General features: G+C 43.9%; 2 protein-coding genes across 2 annotated transcripts in view; one reads left to right on the forward strand and one right to left on the reverse strand.

The window, feature by feature from the left end:
* The window catches only part of LOC308304758 (cell adhesion molecule DSCAML1-like), a gene marked incomplete at both ends in the record, with an annotated part of 123,259 nt that overhangs the window by 68,333 nt on the left and 40,996 nt on the right, over positions 1–13,930 (reverse strand).
* On the forward strand, positions 8,017–13,796 carry LOC308304064 (uncharacterized protein; the record flags this gene model as incomplete). The annotated part of the gene is made up of 8 exons (XM_080748623.1): positions 8,017–8,138; positions 8,274–8,411; positions 8,547–8,684; positions 8,820–8,957; positions 9,087–9,304; positions 10,067–10,279; positions 11,184–12,925; positions 13,776–13,796. 8 exons carry the CDS (start codon positions 8,017–8,019, stop codon positions 13,794–13,796), a joined length of 2,730 nt encoding a protein of 909 aa, XP_080604749.1.

Below are 13,930 nucleotides of genomic sequence, written 5' to 3' on the forward strand. Positions count from 1 at the left end.
AATGCCTCGCACCGCGAGGCGTTGTGTGCTTGTAGATCTGCTGTGTTCACAACTTTTGTGCGACGGCCTTGTATGATAAAGCAGGGCTTTACTTTACGAAAGAACGTACACATTTGAAACTTGGAGATACGGGGTTTCCACCCGACAACGACGATAAGCTGGCAGTGTGCATGGAATACAAAATGTAGCTGATACCTGCCTTAATCTTGATTGAGCAATGACAGAACCAATGGAGGAATTGATTTGTTGTTGTTTTCTTTGTTGTTTTTAGATATTTTTGGGGCTTTTTGTCTTTAATGAAAGTTCGGTAGGTAGACAGGAAACAGGGAGAGAGAGACAGGGAGGGACATGCAGCAAAGGCCATTGGGATCGGGACTCGAACCCTCGAAGCGCTGTCATGCATCAGAGCCTATGTGGTATGCGCCTGGACCCCTAGGCCAGTGTGGGTGCTCCCAAGGTCATCTACTGTATCTTAATTGATATTACTAAATATACAAATGTAGCCAGCAGGACCATTATAGGTTCATTTGTACATTCTCAGTGTTAAACTCATGATCTTACTGTGTCTTCCTCAGTTGTTGTTAACTAGTGACTCAAGCACAATTTCCAAGCCGAAGCTGCTGTAATCTCCTTTCTCTAATCCCCTCAGCTAGCCTAAACAAAGGGAAAGGAAAGCAGGAGAGAAGGAGTGGAGTAAACCCTCTTTACACAAATCCTATTTCTTAACCTCAAGCCCACATAAACCCTGTATGCTAGGACTGGGTTCTCTAACCTCCCTGTAAGCCTTGGCTGATGCCACCCTGCTTTCACTTTCTATATAGACGCTGGTTGTGATCAGCTACAGTAGAGGGAACAATTTTGATGAGTTGAAAAAAGAAAAGAAAAAGAAAACAAGCAAGTAATAAATTATGACCAGCAAATGTTTGATTAGAGATGTACAGAGTAGACTACAGTGTACAACATTATATTTAAGACATACAAATTAAAATGTGTTACAAAGTCTGCCATGTCTTTTCAGGGGCACGTACCTTTTAGGCGAAGCCCGAACTGGCGAAGTGGGGAAATGTCCGATACCGTAGCGATCTGGCGAACGTCTTCTGGACAGGGCGTTTATCGTGCGCTTGCCCAGGCCTTACGGCCTGGGCATAAATATAACGATTGCATTCACCACGGCTTCGTAACTCGCGCGGCGCTCCGCCGGCCGCGCGGCCCTGGCCCGCTCTTCGCGGCCACTCGCGCCTGCGGCGCCAAGGTCCGCTGGCCTTCGCGCCGCTTGCAGTGTCGTGGACAATCGATTCGCCAGATCGCTACGGTAGGAGACAAATCCCCACTTCGCCAGTTCGGGCTTCGCCAGAACAGGACTTTCCCCTTTTCAGACCAACTGTATATTAAAACATTACACTTAGCATGCCTTCTCAGACAATAAGAATACAGGATTGTCCATCAATGTTTTTGTATTGTGGCAATGACTGAATGTTTTGGACCGACAGACATACCGACAGATAGTGACAGACAGAGTGACAGACAGACAGACAGACAGACAGACAGATAGACAAAGTGATAGACCAACAGAGTGACAGAGCAACAAACAGAAAGAGCAAAATGCTTGGTGACAGCTACAAATCTGAGCACTTTGTTCTGGTTTGGAGAGCAGAGAAACATACGTATGTAATGAGATGACAACCATCTAAAATATTTTAAAAGGGGGGACTATTTTGAATCGCAATGTAAGATTTGTTGGCTCAGACATCATTTTACAAAGGATGAGATTATGAATGATCTCATTCAAATGCAAAAGAATGATTTTCTGTCAACTTTGGAGAAACCCAAAAGCAAATGAAAGTAAAATTGTTACTGGGTTAGACCCAATAGCGTGTTACTTATTTGCCTTTTATGCAAATGATAACTAAACTCTAAAATAATTATATTTGCAAAATATTGAATCACATTTGGGTAACATGTCTCGGATTTCAAACACACGCACAAACACAAACACAAACACAAACACACGTACGCACGCACGCACGCACGCACGCACGCACACAAGCACGCACTCACACACACACACACACTCTCTCACCGTCTCTCTCTCTCTCTCTCTCTCTCTCTCTCAAACACACTACCACACAGGCAAGGTTGGAGGATAAGATAGCGGGCCAGATATCTGTCAGAGTGATGTGCTCGCAGGGGCCTTTCTATCTCTATCTGTTACACTGATTGACACTGATACACTTGAAGCTCCGTAAACATGGCGGCACCGTCATACTGTGTGTGTGTGTGTGTGTGTGTGTTTGTTTTTGCTACTTCGTGGGGACAAGCGTCTGACAACACACTCACCTACAGAGGACCCAAAACGGTGTGGGGACCAAAAACCGCGTCCCCACACCGTTTATCGTTTAAATCGAGAGTAAGCATTGCTGACATGCCTGTTGAGCTCCACACGGTTTTTTAGAAAAGTCCCCACAAAGATAGAAAAACATGAAAAGAGTGTTTAAGGAGTGTTTAATGAATCTCCTCTACCTCCCCCTATTGACCAAACCAATGCAACTGCAGAACAGTGTGTTTGCGCCGCTTTCACACTCCTATAGCCAATCATATGGCGTGCTGCCTATCACGTGCCACTTGAGCCAATCTACGTGCAGCAGTCAGCAGTACATTTCCACATACAAGGAAGTAGTCTACATGGAGCTGGAGGAAGGCAGGAGAATAATGTCTACACATGAGGTAATCTTTCAAACGATTTTGTATATTTGTTTGTAACACAGTGATGTAAATCTGATGCATATCGTGGCGGGACGCATTAACGCAAACCTCCTGGCATGCAACACAGCGAGCATAGCTGATGGATGGGAGCATTGCGAGGCAGAGAGCAGAGGCACACATGGGTATGGTACCATACCATGATTACAGGGGAAAATAATAAAATGTAAAATAAACTCATCGTGCATGTAGCTAATAGTTTGGCAACATGACTGGTGTGTTGCATGCGTGCCATCACGTGCAAGACCAGACAACAGTCATGTTGCCATACCTTAGCTTTTGCTGAACTGACGCACTGGTGGACGGATGATGAGCCGTCAAAAAATAAACTGAATAAATAAATGAACTGATGCCACTGGCAGTCTGTTATTTCACTGTGGAAGTCTTTGTCCCGTATTTGAAGGTTGGGGTATAAATATGAATGACGGGATGATTTAATTGAGAATTGACAGCGATTCCACTCTGCTCTGAGAAAAGTGCTGCTGCATCCCATTGCTGGGAGGGGCGCTGCGCTGTTTGTAAGCAGCCCATTGGCTACAGTGTTGCTAAGACACAGTCTCCGCCAATCCAATCCCATGGGCTGTAGGTTCAGTCTTGTGCCTGCGCAAGACGAAGTGACGAGACGAAGTGCATGCAAGTGAGCATACTACAGTGCTCGGCTCAGAACATTGTTTAATGTCTTAAAAAAACGTGTTACAAAAGATTGTGTACAAACAGATTAGACATGAATCCATGATAGGTGATAGCCTAAACAACAAGGTGAAAAAGCAGGCAAGCAAGCAGAAAATAAGCCATGGATTGTATTCCTGAGAGTCTTGTCTGCCTGGGGGGGGGGGGGGGGGGGGTGTTGGGCGGCTTTTGGCACAGCTGAAGTTGATAACGCTGATTAGCTCGAGACAGTGTAGTGGGGGATGGGCAGTAAGCAGCTGGGTGGCTTGTGTGGAGAAGATCACTCGCACTATAACTGGGGTGCCGTTTGTTTTGCCATGTCCAGCATGCTTTGTAATTAGCATGAATTTGGGGTTGAATAAATGGAGTCTGGAGTCAAGGATAGGATGATTGATGTTTGATAGTTAGGCCAGGGGTCTTCAACAGGGGGTCCGCGACCCCTAGGGGGTCCGCGGAGGTACTGCAGGGGGTCCGTGAAATTATTGCTTAAAAAAAAAAAAAAAAAAAATGTTTTTCTTTTTTTTTTTACATTTATGTTAAAAAATAAATCATGATTCTATCCATTTTGACTAGCTTTGATACATGATTACTATGCAATTGACGTATTGCTGATATTATTGGTTCTCAGTTAATAAGTAGTATGACAATACTACTAATTAGTACAACAATTAAATTACATTCTAGTGGAATTAAGGAGATTGACTCCATTGTTGCCTCCACTTATCATCTGCAGGTAGAGTTGACTAGACTAGCTCACAGCGTGGCACCGAGTGCCGCGCTGCAAGCTTGTAGATCTGCTATTTTTGGAAAAGTCGTGAAAATGTGTGCAAATCTTTGAATATATGTGTTTTCAAAGCAAACGTTTGTAACTGAAAATTTGCTTCTGGGTGGTCCCTGGAACTACATATTTTGAGATGGGGGTCCGTGGCCAAATAAATATCAGTTTGGGGGTCCTTGACATGAAAAGGTTAGAGAACCACTGACATGGTAGTCTCTCAAGAACCGACTAACTGAGCTCCAGTTGAAGTGAAAAGGACCTTTTCTTTGACGATGGCTGGCCAGTTTGCTGACATAGAAACATAGGTTTTTCAAAAAACCTTAGAAGGATTCAAAAGACACTTATAGAATCGGGTCAAAAATCAAATTTTCACGATTTTTTAAAAATGGCAGATCTACAAGCCAAGCTTGTAGATCTGCTATTTTTGACAAAGTCGTGAAAATATGTGCAAATCTTTGAATATATGTATTTTCAAAGCGAACGTTTGTAACTCAAATTTTGCTTCTGGGTGGTCCCTGGAACTACATATTTTGAGATGGGGGTCCGTGGCCAAATGAATATCAGTTTGGGGGTCCTTGACATTTAACCCATTTAGACCTGAACACAATCAATATGACTCAATATTTTATGCTTTAAATATAAAAAAATAGCAGGTCTACAAGCTCACAGCTGAAAAATCTTGACATTTTTAATTTTAATTCTATAAGTGTCTTTTGAATCCTTCTAAGTTTAAAAAAATCTATGTCAGCAATCTGGCCAGCCATCATCAAAGAAAAGGTCCACTTCAACTGGAGCTCAGTTAGTCGGTTCTTGAGAGACTACTATGTCAGTGGTTGTCTAACCTTTAAAGGAGTAGTTCACCCCAAAAATGACTTATGTTCTATCAATTGCACATCCGGCGAAGCCTTAAATTCATGGAGATTTAATTTTTTATAGCATTCCTAAGCCAGAAGTGTTTCCTAGAGGAGTCATCAAATTATTGGCATAGGAATGTGAGAAAAGAAAAATAAATCTCCATGAATTCAGAGCTTCATTGGGTGTGTAATGATATGTTTTTAACTAAATAAGCATAGGACCAGGGTAGCCTGATTTCAGACTCAGCTCACGCTTTAGTCTGAAACTGTGCTCTATTCTAAGCGATTTACAGGGAGGGACTTTTTTGCGAGCGTGCGCGCGAGTGATCGCGATGCACGGTGATCGAGACGCACGGTGGACGCGACGCACGGTCGCGTCCACCGTGCGTCGCGTCCGAGTGCCGCGCTGCGAGCTTGTAGATCTGCTATTTTTGAAAAAGTCTTGAAAATGTGTGCAAATCTTTCACTGTGCCAGTGACAGAACTGCAACCATAAACATGTAATAAACATAAACAGCTTGGTGAACTCAGCGTGTGTGTGCGTGTGCCTTCCTCAGCCTGCCTGTGTGTGAACTTCGTTTGAATCGTTTCAACTGCTGCGCGGATTGGATATTCGTTAGACCCACCCCCACCCCCCGCGCTCATTGGAGCAGCCGAAAATAAAAAGTGATTCCTGTACTCAGCTCCAGACCAGAGAAAGAGTCTCTGGTCTCTGAGCGTGGGGCGGGGTCTATGGTCTGGAAGCAGGCTAGGACCAGGGCAGGAATTTCAAAGGAGTCCATGAAGGCCATGGCCGTCGTTCAGTGGCCCTTCAGTTTGGCCATCTGCCCCTCCAAAAAATGACATGACCTGAGGCCACAGTGGCCTCAATGCCCCCAGCAGCTGACTGTACTACTCCCCTCTGTCTCTGTCTTCTCATGTCAGTGTCTCTTTCTTGTCATGCAGACACCAGTGTCTTTTGTTGAGTCGTCATTTTTAAACCAATCTAGTAACTTTGATTTGTGCATGGATCAGATTGTAAATACCAATTTATTTATTTCACACCAGATAGATCCTTAACCCTTAAATTAAACGAATTGTTTTATTAATTATTCTAAAATCTTGTTTTATTCGATGGCCTTCCTGCCCTGGCATTTGGCCTTTGTGCCCTCAAAGTGGCCTTGCCCCTAAAATGACGAAATTCCAGGCCTGGTTGTTGATGATAACAATAATATATAAAATGTAATTTGGCAGGCCTTGATGCCGTCTTAATGAGTGATTTCACCCTTGCTGAAAATAGCAGATCTATACCGCATCACAACATGTTGTGAGGTTGTAGATCGGCTATTTACATCATGAAACCAAGTGTACAATGACTTATTTATAGTGGATATACTGGCCCACTAGTCCCTTCCAATTATTTTAGTCTAGTTTGTATTCATCAGAGCTTGTTTTCATTCAATTTCAATTTAGTTTTTGTCAGTGTAAAAAGGTAGTCGCTGAACATGTTTCGTCTTGTCTTTGAAAACAACACTGGAGCATTTTGGTCCTTGACATGTGAGTTGGAGTAGGTGTACAGTATGTGCAGAGGAAGATTCAGCCTAGATGTATAAAATACATTCACACTTAGAGGGACCTGTTTTTTTGTTTGTTTGTTTTTTTCCCCCTTCTTTATGCCTCTTAACTCTGGTCTTACTCCTTTCCTCTGCAGCCTAATGGCTCTTCCGGCATTGATCTGCTGCAGCCACTCAGAGAAGCCAGAAACACAAGGTAGGATTAACACACTTAGCTTAATCTGATACATGTCTAAATTATTATTAGTTAGTGAATTCAGCCTGTAGAGCAAGGGTCTTCAACAGGGGGTCCGGGACCCCGAGGGGGTCCTCAGAGTTACTACAGGGGGTCCTCCAAATCTTTGTGTGATAGAAAGAAAAGAAAAAGAAAATCTCCTTTATAGACAGATTCTTAACCAGATTTGGAGAACTTTGGCCAAAAATAGCAGATCTACAAGCTCACAATGCCTCGCGCTGCGAGGCGTTGTGAGCTTGTAGATCGGCTATTTTCGGCAAAGAGGTTTGGTGTAGAGGGGAGAAGTATTGACAGTTCAAGTGGTTAAAAAACACAAATTGACATGAATCCAAAATACCCTAATGTATTGTGCTGGCAAACAATATGGAATCTATGATAAGGTTGTGGGCTTCATCTCTCTCAACTAAGGGGTCCTTGCCCTGACAACTTTGAAGACCCCTGCTGTAGAGGCTTTGCTGTTGTTTCTTTAGGTGAGACTATGTAATGAAACTCTTGTCACAGTGTTAGGGTACAGTTGAAAGGTTTATCTCCAGTATGGGTAAGCTGGTGTGTGTTCAGATTACTTAAATGACTGACTCTTGTCACAGTGTTTACAATGGAATGGTTTTGCTCCAGTGTGGACATGCTGGTGTCTCTTTAGATCAGATGACGTAGTGAAACTCTTGTCACAAAGTATACACTTGAAAGGTTTTTCTCCAGTGTGGAGATGCTGGTGTGCTTTCAGACTACTGGACGCATTGAAACACATCTGTTGGGCTTCACCAGCTCCTCCAAAGTCTTGCTGCGTGTGAGATCATCTGCAGGGTTACTTGCTGAATCCACATATTGCTGGTGTCTTCATTTTGTCTGCATTTCACTCATACAATCCAGAAGTGTTCTTTTGTATTGAGATTTCTGCCACCTGTTTTTTTGTGTCCTGCCTCCCTACAGCAACAAGGTGAAATTCAGATCTGAGGAGGAGTTGCGGCAGCTTGCAGAATACATTGCCGATGCCTCTGATGAGTCGCTTGGAAACACCAAATCTAGAACCGCCAAAAGCAGAAAGACCAAGTAGGATTTGCACACTTACAGTAGCTTAATCTGATACATGTCATTATTATGTTCTTTTGTAATGACTTTTCTGCCACCTGTGTGTCTTGCCTCTATCTACAGAGACGGGGTTAAATCCATGCCTGTGAAGGAGTTGCAGCAGCTTGCAAAAGACATTCCCCAGGTCTCTTTGCAGCCTAATGCCTCGGATCAGTCGCTCGGAGAGTCCAAATCTAGGAACACCAAAAGCAGAAAGACCAAGTAGGATTTTCACACTTACAGTAGCTTAATCTGATACATGTCATTATTATAAACCGGACACCTCACTCAAGCACTACAGAAGTGTTCTTTTGTAATGAGTTCTCTGCCACCTGTGTGTCTTGCCTCTATCTACAGAGATGGGGTTACATCCATGCCTGTGAAGGAGTTGCAGCAGCTTGCAAAAGACATTCCCCGGGTCTCTTTGCAGCCTAATGCCTCGGATCAGTCGCTCGGAGAGTCCAAATCTAGGAACACCAAAAGCAGAAAGACCAAGTAGGATTTTCACACTTACAGTAGCTTAATCTGATACATGTCATTATTATAAACCGGACACCTCACTCAAGCACTACAGAAGTGTTCTTTTGTAATGAGTTCTCTGCCACCTGTGTGTCTTGCCTCTATCTACAGAGATGGGGTTACATCCATGCCTGTGAAGGAGTTGCAGCAGCTTGCAAAAGACATTCCCCGGGTCTCTTTGCAGCCTAATGCCTCGGATCAGTCGCTCGGAGAGTCCAAATCTAGGAACACCAAAAGCAGAAAGACCAAGTAGGATTTTCACACTTACAGTAGCTTAATCTGATACATGTCATTATTATAAACCGGACACCTCACTCAAGCACTACAGAAGTGTTCTTTTGTAATGAGTTATCTGCCACCTGTGTGTCTTGCCTCTATCTACAGAGATGGGGTTACATCCATGCCTGTGAAGGAGTTGCAGCAGCTTGCAAAAGACATTCCCCGGGTCTCTTTGCAGCCTAATGCCTCGGATCAGTCGCTCGGAGAGTCCAAATCTAGGAACACCAAAAGCAGGAAGACCAAGTAGGATTTTCACACTTACAGTAGCTTAATCTGATACATGTCATTATTATAAACCGGACACCTCACTCAAGCACTACAGAAGTGTTCTTTTGTAATGAGTTATCTGCCACCTGTGTGTCCTGCCTACAGCAACAAGGAGAATTCCATGCCTGTGGACGAGTTGCGGCAGCTTGCACAAGACATTGGCCAGGTCCCTGGAGAACAACTCTTTCAAGTGGTAGCACTTATCCAGTCTGACCCATCCCGTGGCTCCGCACACGAAGAGGATGAGGTTGATCTCCTTACACTCCAGCCCTTCACACTGCAGATGTTGAAGAACAAATGTATCTCCATCCTCCACAAAAAAGGTACTGTGTGTCCTGTTTGTGTTGTGTTGAGAGTAGGTCTAGCCTCAGTGAGTGACCTATGAAGGAAATGTGAGCTGTGTGCAACAGTGCATGGCGCGCTCTGCTGGACAAAGTATTTCATTGCACTTCCAAATGCAGTCCACAGACTCCACACAGCTCCAAGGCACTGCAGCCAGTTTTATTAATTTATTTTTATATCGGCGGGAAATTTCACCGATACCGATATGCCCAAATAAGGTCATATCGGCGGCCGATAATCGGTTCCCGATATATTGGTCTCTCGCTACTGGTGGTGAGTTTCCTGTCAGCATGAGTACTGGCTTTTTCAGGCAAAAATATTTATTCTTTACCTTTACCACCAGTCTCTGCACCACACTCATGTTATCTAATACCAGTAACATTGGGCATTTGTGAGATTTACCATTAGATATCTACCATTCCGCCTCTAGTGTCTACAACTGGGATGGTGTATATCCCTATGGGGCTTTTAAGCCGTGACATAATTTTGTAGGCAGAGGAGAATCTGCCCCCAGAGCATTTTCTGTCCCTCGCTATTTCAAAAAACAACGACTAAAGAATAACGACTAAAGTATAATTCTAACACTTTCCTTTCAACAACAAAGAGAAGAAAAATGTGTAAATAGTAAAAATAGTAAAAAGATTCACGGAAACTGGGGGCAGAAATTCTCCTCTGCCTACAAAATGATGTCATACTTAACAGCCCCATACTAATCTTTGCTCTCGTCCTCGTTTCCCCTCTAGAGCATTCGAACAGCAAGTCGTCCCTCAACGTCCTGGATGCTGCTGCTGACAGACTCCGACACCTCCACTTGCCCGCCTACAATAGTCTCTTCACCCTGCCCTCCACCTCTTCGGCCCCCAGGCCTGTGCCCTTCTCCCGTGACAACCTGTCACGGCGCAATAGACCTCCTCCTGACCTCTACAACTGTGGCAACTCCTGTACTCCCGACGAAGGTAACAGGGATTGTGTGTGGCGACAAATGTTGATACTGTTCAAAATTGAAGCAGATCTGCAAGCTCAAAACCTGTTTGATCTGCTGTTTTAGGTACTTTATGTAACAGTAGTAATTGTGACTGAGCCCAAGTCATTGGGGCAAAACTAACTGTTTAGGAGAAGAGAAAACAAGCTCGCCGCGCTGCGAGCTTGTAGATCTGCTATTTTTGAAAAATCGTGAAAATTTGAATTTTGACCCGATTCTATAAGTGTCTTTTGAATCCTTCTAAGATTTTCTGAAAAAACCTATGTTTCTATGTCAGCAATCTGACCAGCCATCGTCAAAGAAAAGGTCCTTTTCACTTGAATGGAGCTCAGTTAGTCTGTTCTTGAGAGACTACTATGTCAGTGGTTCTCAAACCTTTTCATGTGAAGGACCCCCAAAATTATATGTATTTGGCCACGGACCCCCATTTCAAAATATTTAGTTCCAGGGACCACCCAGAAGCAAAATTTGAGTTACAAACGTTCGCTTTGAAAATACATATATTCAAAGATTTGAACACATTTTCACAACTTTTTCAAAAATAGCAGATCTACAAGCTCGCAGCTGCTGTGAGCTTGTATATCTGCTATTTTTCACTGGTTAAAGCATTCTAGAATTATTGATTCAATAATTCTAGGCCTAAATGGGTTAAAGAGAAATACTATGTAAAAGATCGTATTGCCACAATGAACCAATATATCCATGCATCGTTGAGTCAACCATGTATCGTTGTACGTATCATATCGCTGTTAAAATGTATTGTTACACCTCTATTATTAGTAGTAGCCTTATGTAAGTTGGTGAATCCTCTTTAGTTTGCAAGGTTTTATATACTTGGCAACTAAAATAACCGAGATTGTCTTGTTTGTCCTGTACAGGTCCAGGCTTCAACTCACTGCCCCAAGATTTATCTGATGACGACAGCGATCGGTCTTCCTTTTCAGACTTAGACGACAAAACATACTCCCCCTCTGCCGATAAGAATGCATATTGCAGTGATTCGTCTGAGGAAGTGAAAGCAGGGAGTGAATTTGAGGACTTCAGCGAGGGACAAGTGGAACTTTGTGATGATGTGGCAGCAGAGAGAGATGTCCAACTAAGGAGAAACAGACAAGACTCAGAAGACATCACATACTCCCCCTCTGCCGATAAGAATGCATATTGCAGTGATTCGTCTGAGGAAGTGAAAGCAGGGAGTGAATTTGAGGAGACCAGCGGGGGACGGGTGGAACTTCGTGATGATGTGGCAGCAGAGATAGATGTCCAACTAAGGAGAGACAAACAGGATGTGACAGACACACACACACTCTCTAAGACCACACACACTAAGACCCAAAATGTCTTGAGAACCTCTGTGATAATTCCTGCCGTCACAAGAAAAGCAGACGGATCTCGTAAATACAGTAAACAACAGTTCTGTTTGTATTGTGAGTTGCCATTCTTAAAGATGGCAAGGCATTTGGAGAACGTTCATCCCAAGGAGATCGAGGTTGCAAAAGCATTCAGTTTCCCAAAGAATTCTAAAGAAAGGCGAATGCATTTAGATAAGCTCCGCAACAGAGGCAACTATGCCCACAATGTTGAAGTTTTAGAAACAGGCTCTGGGACACTGGTACCAAGCAAGCAGCCAAAAAAAGATATGTCAGGGCAAGATGTCCTGCATTGCGTCCACTGCCAAGGTTGCTTCACAAAATGGTCACTGTGGAGACACATGAAGAAGTGCAAATTCAACCCACAAGTCGTTAATCCAAAACCTGGAAAAACAAGAGTCCAGGCCTTGTGTGCATTAGCCGAACCCATCCCCCATGGAGTGTCCAAAGGTGTTTGGAATGTCTTGAGTAAATTGAAAAGGGATCGCATCGCAGATGCAGTCGAAAAAGACTGGTGCATTATGGAGTTAGCAAAGTCCCTCTACAAGAGGCACGGATCCAACGCTGCGAAACATGACTACATCCGGAGTAAGTTAAGAGAGCTGGGGCGACTTGTCCTTTATGGAAGTGAGATCACGCCACTGAAGAGTATCAGAGATTACATCCAGCCAAAGAACTATGAGCTTACAGTGGAGGCAGTGAAATATGTCGGACGAACACATACAAGAAAAGAGAGAGCTGACAGTCTTCCAATGAAACTTGGATACAGCCTCAAGAAACTTGCGATTCTTCTGGAGGGTCGTGCTCTCATCAGCGGAGACAAACAGTTGGCTGAAGAAGCACTTAACTTCCAAAGGATCTACGACGCAAGATGGGCTGAGGATGTAACAAATGAATGTCGGAAGACCCTGTCTCAAGCCAAGTGGAATGCCCCACTGCTTCTTCCTCTGACTGAAGACGTCGCAAAATTGCACAAGTACTTACAGAAAGAGCAGCAGCAATACCTTGAGGATCTCAAGTCTACAGTGTCTATGGAGAACTGGAGGAAACTGTCCAGGGTCACTCAAGTTCAGGTTATGCTTTTCAACCGTCGCAGACAAGGCGAGATGAACCAGATTAAGCTACAAGACTTCTTGTCGAGAGACAAATCGTCCAACCACGAAGACATCAACTATGCTCTCTCTGACCTCGAGAAAAGGCTGTGCACACACTTTGCGAGAATCGAAATTGAGGGAAAGTGTGAAAACAAGGTACCCGTTCTATTAACTCCGCTAATGCTGGAATCAGTGGTCTGTCTCTGTGAATACAGTAAAAATACAGTAAACAACAGTTCTGTTTGTATTGTGAGTTGCCATTCTTAAAGATGGCAAGGCATTTGGAGAACGTTCATCCCAAGGAGATCGAGGTTGCAAAAGCATTCAGTTTCCCAAAGAATTCTAAAGAAAGGCGAATGCATTTAGATAAGCTCCGCAACAGAGGCAACTATGCCCACAATGTTGAAGTTTTAGAAACAGGCTCTGGGACACTGGTACCAAGCAAGCAGCCAAAAAAAGATATGTCAGGGCAAGATGTCCTGCATTGCGTCCACTGCCAAGGTTGCTTCACAAAATGGTCACTGTGGAGACACATGAAGAAGTGCAAATTCAACCCACAAGTCGTTAATCCAAAACCTGGAAAAACAAGAGTCCAGGCCTTGTGTGCATTAGCCGAACCCATCCCCCATGGAGTGTCCAAAGGTGTTTGGAATGTCTTGAGTAAATTGAAAAGGGATCGCATCGCAGATGCAGTCGAAAAAGACTGGTGCATTATGGAGTTAGCAAAGTCCCTCTACAAGAGGCACGGATCCAACGCTGCGAAACATGACTACATCCGGAGTAAGTTAAGAGAGCTGGGGCGACTTGTCCTTTATGGAAGTGAGATCACGCCACTGAAGAGTATCAGAGATTACATCCAGCCAAAGAACTATGAGCTTACAGTGGAGGCAGTGAAATATGTCGGACGAACACATACAAGAAAAGAGAGAGCTGACAGTCTTCCAATGAAACTTGGATACAGCCTCAAGAAACTTGCGATTCTTCTGGAGGGTCGTGCTCTCATCAGCGGAGACAAACAGTTGGCTGAAGAAGCACTTAACTTCCAAAGGATCTACGACGCAAGATGGGCTGAGGATGTAACAAATGAATGTCGGAAGACCCTGTCTCAAGCCAAGTGGAATGCCCCACTGCTTCTTCCTCTGACTGAAGACGTCGCAAAAT

Source organism: Nannobrachium achirus (genome assembly GCF_963921795.1).
Source record: "Nannobrachium achirus genome assembly, chromosome: 19".
NCBI classification, from domain to species: Eukaryota; Metazoa; Chordata; class Actinopteri; order Myctophiformes; family Myctophidae; genus Nannobrachium; species Nannobrachium achirus.